The sequence below is a fragment of the Equus quagga genome, chromosome 8, assembly GCF_021613505.1.
Source record: "Equus quagga isolate Etosha38 chromosome 8, UCLA_HA_Equagga_1.0, whole genome shotgun sequence".
Taxonomy (NCBI): Eukaryota; Metazoa; Chordata; class Mammalia; order Perissodactyla; family Equidae; genus Equus; species Equus quagga.
In genome coordinates this window covers 32,248,583-32,258,281 of record NC_060274.1, presented here as the reverse complement: position 1 = coordinate 32,258,281, position 9,699 = coordinate 32,248,583, and the positions used below count along the sequence as shown (strand labels likewise).

The 9,699-nt window shown below is 44.3% G+C and overlaps 1 protein-coding gene across 1 annotated transcript in view; it reads left to right on the top strand.

Moving 5' to 3' along the window:
• Window positions 1-1,220: 1,220 nt before the first annotated feature.
• NAMPT (nicotinamide phosphoribosyltransferase) overlaps window positions 1,221-9,699 on the top strand; it is a 33,556-nt gene continuing 25,077 nt past the window's right edge. The window contains exons 1-2 of the mRNA XM_046669982.1: window positions 1,221-1,373; window positions 9,216-9,372. Of these exons, the coding sequence (XP_046525938.1) occupies window positions 1,317-1,373; window positions 9,216-9,372 (214 nt within the window). The 5' untranslated portion in view covers window positions 1,221-1,316. The remainder of the gene's footprint in view (window positions 1,374-9,215; window positions 9,373-9,699) is intronic.

Sequence of the window (9,699 nt, the reverse complement as noted above, 5' to 3'; positions counted from 1 at the left end):
GCGACGACTCTCTCTCAATTCACAGCCCCCCACCGTAGCCCCAGATAAAACGAGACTGCCACTAACAAAGGACAGTCCATAAAGTTCCTCTATCACTTTGAATTAAACTGTTTTTTTTTCCTTGTAAAGGTTGCTTGTAAAGCCTAAATCTTAAAATTAAAAAAAAAAAAAGGAAGCAGCTTTTGACCATGTGGACAAAGGGAATCTTAGTTGTGTGCAAAAATGCAACCACGTATGAGAACTGCGCAAATGGATGGTCCGCGTTTGAGTGAAGTCAAAAGACGGCGTTTCGCTCGCTTCTCTATTTGGAGGCTGCCGACCCGTTTCCCAAGATGTAATGATTATGAGGATGCTACGTCAGTTTTGCCCCCTGTCCAAGACTTGGCCCGTGGCCGTTTACTTCTGGGCACTATTAGATTCAATTAGGTCTTGTCCTCTTAGCATCTGTGAGGACGGACTTCAACCCCGGGCGCAGGCTATTTTCTCCGGGAAAGTCACAACATCCCTCAAAGCATCAAAGAGCTCCGCCATGGAGCCGGAGGACGGCGGAGTCGCCGCGTCCAATTAAAGGGGCGCTCCAGACCTTATTCCTCGCCGCTGCTCCTAGCCTTTTAAAGACAGGGTGAGAAGGATCGGGAAAGACAGAAGGGATGGAGGCAAAAGGCTCCATCCTTCATCCAAGCCGGAGACAATGGTGAGTGGCTGCGCGAGGACGGGGAGACGGGCAGGGGGAGGCTCCTCGGCCCCCAGGCGGGTGGCGTGACTTCAGGAGGACTCGGACCACCGGCCAGGACTGGGCAGGACGGGAAGGTGCCTGCGGGGCGGGCGAACCGGCTAATCGCAGGAGGAGCGAGGCCGGCCCCGCCCCCTCCTGGCCCCGCCCCTCCTGGCCCCGCCCCCCGCGCTGCGCCGCGCCTCCCGGGGCGGGGACGTGCAGCGCAGGCGGGGGCCCAGGTCGCGGGCCGGGGCAGCCCGGAGGCCCCCGCTTCCCGGAGCGGGCGTCTTCGAGAGCGCGCGTGCCTCACGTCCTCCCGCCCGCCCCGCCCCCTGCGCGCTGCGCACGCTCGGCCGCGCCCCGCCCCCGCGTCCCCGCCGGCGTGAGGAGACCGCTGAGCGCCCGGACCGCGAGCGCGCCGGCGCGTCACGGCCTCCGGGCCCGCCCTCCGTCGACCCCGCCTCCCCGCCCGGTCCTCCCTCCGCCCCCCCTCCGAGCCAGCGGTGACTTAAGCAACGGAGCGCGGTGAAGCCCATTTCTCCCTCTCCTCGCGGCCGCGCCGGGCAGCCCGCGGCGCGCGGCCCGCACTCTCCGGCCCGACATGAACGCTGCGGCGGAAGCCGAGTTCAACATCCTCCTGGCCACCGACTCCTACAAGGTAGCGGCGCGGGCCGGGGGCAGGGGACCGGGTGGCGACGGCGCCCCGGGGCCGAGCGTGGGGCTGAGGGCCGGGGTCGTGGCGCGGGGCGGCCCGAGGGACGCCGGGGCAGGTGGAGCGGGCGCCGCAGTGGGGAGGAGGGGACGGCGGCGGGATGGAGGGAGGGATGGGCGGCGGGAGGCGGGGCCGGGGGCGTGGTCGGGGGCGCGGCGAGGGGCTGGGGCGGGCCGCCGGGGCTCGCGCTCCGGTTGGGGCTGGCGCGGCGGGGCCCGGGCGGCCGGGGCGTCTGCGCCGGGCGCTCGCCGTGCCCGGGAGCGCGGCCCTTTGGCCCCGGGCCGGGTCGGGCTGGGCCGGCCTGGGCGAGGGCTCGCCGAGCAGCGGGGCAGTTAGGTAACGGCCCCTTGGGGCTCTGCGGGGGCGCCGGGGAGCGGGGTCTGAGAAGTGGGGTTTTCCCCGCCAAACGGAGTCGGGGCGCCCACCCCGGTCTGGGCAGGTCTCTCCCTTCCCGCAGAGGGGTGGGCGAGGTCCCGGTGCGGGGCTGGAGCGGCCAGTCGCGTCCCCCCGCCCTGGCCCGGAGGACGCTCGTCTGCCCGCGCGAGGCGTGCTGGACTCCTCCATCCCAAACTCCTGTGGCCCTGGTGATCGCTCACTCTCCTCCTCTGCCCTCATTGCGTTAGGACCACTGGAGGATTTCTGTGAAAAGGAAAGTGAAACACGAGGAGTTAAATGCGCTGTAGCTTTAACCCTGGAGAACTTGCGGAGAGAGAAATGGCACAACCATGTGTTAATTTGCCTATGGGACACTTGCATGTATTGCTGCCCCGTTGATTTTATTTGAAACACACGAATTAGTGAAGGAACGAATGATTGGAGAAGACAGGGCAAATGTTCTTTCCCCTGGGTTCCAAATTATATGAAGTAAACTGAGTATACTTTGCTAAGCTGTGTTAACCAAAACACTTAAAAAGTGAAATGTCAGACCAGAGACCCCACTGGTGCAAAATCAATTTTAGTTTTTACCTGAGCAACATGATGGTTTGGAATATAGTGGTAAAACATAACGCTCTCATGTTTTGGGATTTTGTTGTGAGGGGTTTTTTTTTGCTTTTTGTTTCTTTCCTTAAATATTCTAAGAAGGTATTCTGGAGAATCCCATTTTACTTAAGTTCTGTTTTGTCCATTTCTTCCCAATCCGTTTAAGATTCTACGTATGATGCCTTAGATGGGTTATTATTTAAGGTCTTTTAAATGGGGTTTTAAAGTGGAAATCTGCACGATGGCAAGGTAGTATGATGAAGGATGATTTCCTTGGCCCTAAAAGCTCTAGTATTCTTTTAGTTCAATCATAGTGTTTCAAGTGTTTTTAATAGTGATTTTAGAATGGTCTCATTCTTAGTTTTGTAGAATTTTTTTTCTTAAGCAAATCTTTAAAAATTTTTCAGATTTTTTTGTGTAGTAACTTATGATTTGATCAAAATGGGAAATGTAAACAGAGGTTGATGGGTCTAATTTTTAAAAACAAAACCCAGTGCAAGCTCCTTTAGTTTGTAGCTCCTCCAGCCATTGTACATAAGGAGTGTAAAATTGCTTTAACGTTAGTTTTCTGGGATGCTTTCAGTTAGAAGAGTGAATTGCCGGGAACTTTTCTAATCTCCTAGCAAGGTAGAATCAACTGGACTATTAGAATTTGCATCTATTTAATAGGGTTTATTCCCGTCCATTTTCCAGTCTGACTGGCACGTTTTATCCCCTTTTCTCATATGAAGTCTTTTTGTATTTCCATCTTAGTAAGATTTTTCATTTGTTCCGCAAAAAGTCTCAAGAGGAATCAATCAGGTTATTGTGTTTTATACCAATGGTTTACAGCAGTATAGTAAAATAGATTGTGTATTCCATTCTCAGATTTTAGTCTTTATTTTCCTTAGATTTTTAGCGGCCTATATTCCGTTTTTCCCTTTTTATATTCTTAGGTGAAGAAGAGACAGAAATGATAATCTTGAGGTTAGAAGTAATGAAACTTTCCTTTGGAGATTACATGAGATTATTACACATCCTTATCAGTACTTACGAACTATTGGCCAGTTAAAGTAGGGAAGTAGTAGCTTTAGCTGTGTTGATGGAAGAGAGCGGAACATGTTGACGTCTCCTTTCTGAAACTGAAGAAAGTGTACTTGGCTGTCCAAGCACCTCAGCAGGGCTTTTTGCAAGTAGATGGCATAGTGTCCAAGCACGTGACATGTGTCCTCTCCACAGGGTTCAGGGCAACTTGGACCAAAGGAGGAGCGTTTAAAATACATATTCATTTCTGTAATCTCGTACTTCATTATACATAGTAGTGAAATAAGAAAATAGGTAAATGTGGTCATTTCCTCCATTTTCATCCTGGGTTTTTGTTACAAATAAAAGAACACTTAATCTTAAGTGTTAATCATTTATATTTCCAAAATGGCTTACAGCACAATTACCTACTGGGTTGTATTTGCATTGTGCTAAGCCAACTAGGAAAAGGTGCATTGGGGCTGGCCTTAGTCGTTGCAGTGCCTAAAAAGCATTTGGAACTTTTTTCATAAGAGACAGGTCATTTTTTTCACTTAATTCTGGCATAGGCTTTAATCAGTGTCCAAATAACTGTGGATCATTAAATGATGCATTTCTGTTCCATCCTTCCTTCCTCTTGCTTCTGTGTAATGTTTTTAACAAACTACAGCAGAGAATAGTTTTAACCTTTCTGAACATTTTAGCTATGAGCAGATTAAAATGGAAGATGTCACTTGAGCTGTAATTGGAAAAAATAACATATAGCGCACAAAAGTAGTCCCTAAGCAATTTACAGTTTAAACCATATCACACATTCTATATGAAATGTGCTGTCCAGTGTGGGTTGCATCTCAAAAGGTCATTTGTAAACTGGTTATCTAGAAGTCAGCACGTTCTCATCCATTCATTTGATAAATATTGGAGACCTATGAGGTGTAAAAAAGACAAAAGATGTCTCTTACATTCCAAGATGCCTGAAAGTTGATTTTAGAGAAGTTACAAAGTCTGTACAATTTATGTGTGGTGATTAAGCACCCAAGGCAGCTCTTTTAAAAAACAAGATTTTGCTTCCTCATTAATAGCAGAATAACAAAAGGTTGGGCTTTTTGGAGGAGATGAGAATCATCTTACGGACTAGTTAGTGCTGCCTGGGACTTTAGTTACCTAGTGTCTTCCTCTGAGCTCTTCCTACTTTTCGTAGTTGCTTCTCTTTTACTCCCACTGAACAGACATTTAAGGCTGGTCCAGGGCTCCCCTGGCACCTGAGCCGTGTGCGGAGTGGGTACCTTTGCAGTCTGTCTGTCGGGGCCTACCCAGCATTCCTATGCAGTTTTTCCAGTAAGTTTTATGTTATAAATTACAGGAAAAACTTGGGCGACAAAAATAAAATCCTACATATAAATCATGGGTATACTTCATAGGAGGCTTAATTTAGCTCAGTAATAATTGTATAATATCTTACAAAACAAAAATACCAGAAGTTGGGGTCCTCTTTGTCAGTGAATGAAATCTCTCCTAGCGGTGTTGCAACAAGTTACAAGTTGTCAGGAGCTCTGTGCCGGGAGGGTAAGGGGAGAGGTCCTGTGATGACTACAACTGGCTTTGCACCTTCTCCCCTTCCCCAAAACAATGCGGTCCAAACATCCTTAAGCCGTATTTTCGAAGTTTTTATTGCTTCAAAAGCCAAATAGCAATGAATTCTTTTCTGGGGCAACAGAAGTATTTCCAGCACTTGAGAAATAATATTGAAAAGCAGAAAGAACCAGTTATGATGTTTGCTCTTTCTAGCACATTAGCTTTGGGGCTGAGCGGAGCCTCTTCTGAGTGCCCCTAGATATTATGCAGATAACTTCACTTACCCTGTGCCCTTGGGTGTGTTACCCCACGTGCTCTTATATGCACAGAGGACTGTTAAAATGTTGGCTTGTGGTTATTTCTTAGCAGTTAAAAATAAAGTTGTAACTGGAAAAGTAGGCTAGTAGTAGTTACTGTTGGTCACATGATCCCATTTGGGAAGAAAGACATCACATCCACCTTATGGGAAACCCAGAGAAGCTCAGGAGAAAAGCAGACTTTGCTTTCACGGGAGGATCCTATGCAAGTTGAATATTTCTCATGCTTCTCTTTAACTGTCATACTTGGAACACGGATATTTAGCCTTGTGATTGCAGTTTTTAGAAGCTTATTTTTTCATAAAGTAAATCAATCATAAAACTGAAATTAAGGTAAAAGAGCTGCATTTTCCTGGGTGCCTGTATCCTTTACCACACACAGATTCAGGTACTGGCACTGCTCTGTTAGCTGCGGAAGGCCATGCCAGTATCGGAAATATATTTTTTAGGGGTAAGGTTTGCTGAGGATATTATGAGATATTTGCTATTTTCATCTTGTAAATAACTTTAAAGTTGTTGTAGAACCATTTTCTCTAGTGATGGGAGTCAAAACAGTGTTAAAAAACAACATGATTTAAGAGCTCCCTCTTTGTAGTTCACTTTAATTCTGAGTACTATGAAACTTTTTGTTAGTAATACTTAACGTATTTAAGACTGAGCTCTTGATTTCCCTACCCCCTCCTTCAGGGCCTTCCCCGTCTCAGTTAAGGGCACCATTATTCCTCCAGTTGCTCACACCAAAACTCTAGGAGCCACCCCTAATTCCTCGCCCTCTTTACCTCCCAAATCTCATCTGTCAGCCTGATTCTCCTTTATCTCCGAAGGTAGTGGGCAGTTCTCTCACCTAGCCTAGTCTTTGGCAGGAGCCTCTCACTGATGCTTCTGCTCCCACCCTGTCACCCTGTAATTATTCTCCACCTCACGCCAGGCTGATCCCTGTAAAATGTGAATCAGATCACACTCACTCAGCCTAAAACACACTCTTGGCTTCCGTTGCACGCGATATAAAATTCAGGCTCCTTGTGGTAGCCTGTGAGCCAGGCGTGATCTTGCCCTGCATCTCTCTCTGACCTTATCATGGACCCCCTCTCCTCCCCGTTCTCGAAGCACCAACCACATTGGCCTTCATTCTGTTCTGTCCTTGAAGTCAACTTATTTCCTCTCTCCTTTCCATTTACATCTTGCTCAAGGGTCACCATCTCAGAGAAGCCTTCCTGGCCCCTACTTAAAGTAGTCACCCAGGCCCCTCTAGCCTATCATGTTCTTTTAATTTTTCATATGATTCATCTAGATCTGAAATTCTTTTCTGTGTTGTTATTCTCTGACCTTTCAGCCCGCGTTAGCCCTATGAGAATAGACAGCATCAGTCTATTTTACTCTCCCACGGTCAGCGTCTGAAACAGTGCCTGGTGCATAGTAGGTACAGAGTACATATTTGTGAATGAACAAACTGTTTATAAAGTAACAATTTATTGATTTGAATTTCTGCTATATCATCTCATTTTTCTGCTGAAGGTTCCAAGGGGTTCAGAGTGACCAGTTTAACAGAAAGTAAAATGAAGAGGACAGTAAACCTAGCAAAACTAGAATCATAAATCATGTATTGATGGTATTCTTAGAAAATTTACTAAGGAGCTTTAAAAACTTTTTCCCACGAAAACAGTGTGTATATACCAATATACATAGATCTGAACAAACTATTTTATTCTTCTGTAAACGTATTGAGTGTTAGTAGGTAGTTAGTAAATTATGTTTCCTGGTTAATTGCTTGAGAGTTTGCCTAGATGACCTAGATTGTTTAGCTAAATTCTAAAACAGTTCTCTTCAGTTTTTCCAAAGAAGATTTTAGAAGTCATACTTTGTTTCTTATTAAGCAGCTTAGATAATTTTGTGTTTTTAGTGACATCTGTTTTCAGGGGAGGCATTCTGAATATTTGATAGGTTTTAAATACCGTAATTAAAAAATACAGCTGGAGTAAAGTTTTACAATTATAGACATTTAATTATTGTCGAGCACTGGAACTGTATCTGTATGATGGAAAATTTGTAGTATACGTTTATACGGAGATGGAGTTCAGTAGTTTAGGGAGATTTCCATTCAGCTTTTGACTGCTTGGTCTACTCAGAAGATGGGGATAATTCATTTGCCATCTTGTACTTTTAAATGCAATCTAGAAAGAATAAATGTATAAAGATGCACCATAAAGTATCTGAACTGTAGGAAGGTTAAACTGTTGAGAGTCCCAACTGTGAATCTGACTTTTATGAACTCGGTGATGTGATCCAGACCTTTATTGAACTTTTACTTCTTCGTGGTTGACTTTTCTTCTACCTCGCTGCTTATTCCCACTAAAGGATTGGAGTTGTTTAGATTGTAAACTGGGCAGTTTCATTTTTATATACAGCTTGGGTACATTTTTAGAAAGTGTATCTTTTTCTAATCAGTTTCAAGTAGTTGAAGTAGTAAACATTTGCTATTAGGGCATCATTTGTATGTATATTTATATTGCATTTTAGTGAATTGGCTAATAGATTTAATTGCTCCAGATTCTGTGTTAGCTATTTCACTTAGCTACTTCTGAAATCTAGAAATGACGTGTACTTCTAGGTTCTGATGAGGCTCCTGAGCTTTGTAGTATATACATATCTCTTGTACCTGAGCAGAACAAAGTTCCAACTTGGGGGCATGACTTGGACATTCAGACCACGTGTTAATGTAAAGATCACCCGCAAGGTCACGTGTAAGCAGCATGGGGGTGCTGTGTTTTAGAGTTGCAAGTTGCTTCTGTTGGAGAGGAAACATATTTGAAACTATTGTGATTTTTGCTCTCTATGTGGGGTGTATCCATTTCAAATTTTTGTGCTAAGGTAGAGATGCTTGAGGTTAAAGCCGAGTTTTGCTGGGATTGAGATTGTGCAGCCAGACAAGGAAAACATTGGTTTTCTTAAACAAGATCAGAGCCAAACAGAAAAAATGGTTTTATGTTCACAGTGGTCATCCGTGGAACTTGGTCTGCAAAGGTTTATTCTGCCATCACCCTGATTCACCACCCTGTACCTTGAGCTTTAGAGCATTATTCTTTCTGCTCCTTCAAGTGGGCAAATACACATTATTCTTCCAGTTATTTTTTATTGGTAAAATGTTTTAACCACATTAAACTATAATAAAATTCACATTGTAACGAACACTCCCTTTTTTTTTCCTTAAAACTCAGCAGAAACAAATTCGTGGAAAAGAAGTTTGTGAATTCATATTTTTAAACTCATAAAGATTTGATGTTGCATTTTATAGCCATTTATTTCCCAATTTGGAGGTAATTTGAGAAAAAGAAAGATTACAAAACAGGATTTTTTTTTCTGCTGTTGCTTTCATCCAGGTTTTCATGGAGTCACGGTGAAGACGAGCAGGGGTCCTCCTCAGCACCCCATTATAGGGATGAAGCAGTAGGGTCGTGGGAAGTCATTGACTGTTGGCTTTTTGAACATGCCACATTTAGATAGTAACAGTGCCAACTGGTGCTTTCAGCTTACTCTGTTGTATCCTGGGTATGCCCCCAGCAGCTGCATCTCTCCTCCCCGGAGGGAAGACTGTTCCCCAGGATCACATAAGATCCCTCTCTTTGTACTTTTATCTCAAGCGGCCAGCTTAGAGGCCTCGCGCTGCACCACGTGCAGTGCATGTGTTTGTCAGGTTTTGTACTCTTCTGTGGTTCTGGATCGAAGATGCTGAACTATTAAAAGTACCTTAGTAAGTATGGCACTTATTTCTTATTCTTTATAGCCAAGAAAAGAAGCTAATCAATAGCAAATAAGGAGTGTAGTTTCTCTGGTTTTAAATCATTTCAAGCCTTTTCTGTTGTGATTGATACTCTCTTCTGGAGTTTTCTAACTCAAGCATTTCTCTTTCACACAGGTTACTCACTATAAACAGTACCCACCCAACACAAGCAAAGTTTATTCCTACTTTGAATGCCGTGAAAAGAAGACAGAAAATTCCAAAATAAGGAAGGTGAAATACGAGGAAACGGTATTTTATGGGTTGCAGTACATTCTTAATAAGTACTTAAAAGGTATTATTTTCCGAGTACATTTAAAACACTGCTTTTATAAAACTTCATAATTTTTTCCTATATTGTTATATTCTAATACTTGAAGTAACTTTTTGAATAGTTTAATTTTGACATTTATTTAATTACTGTAACTATTTCCACAGTTCCTTTGGAATTTTTTTAAACCTGTTCATTTGAATGCATTAAATCTTATAATTTGGTATATGTTCTTGGTGTTCTAAATATGAGAAAGATTTTCTGAAACTGTTAAGTTGGGAATAGGTTTAGAAAAGTCAGTTTTCTGAGGCTAATCTGATTGGTTAAATAGACTTTACTCATTAACTCAAA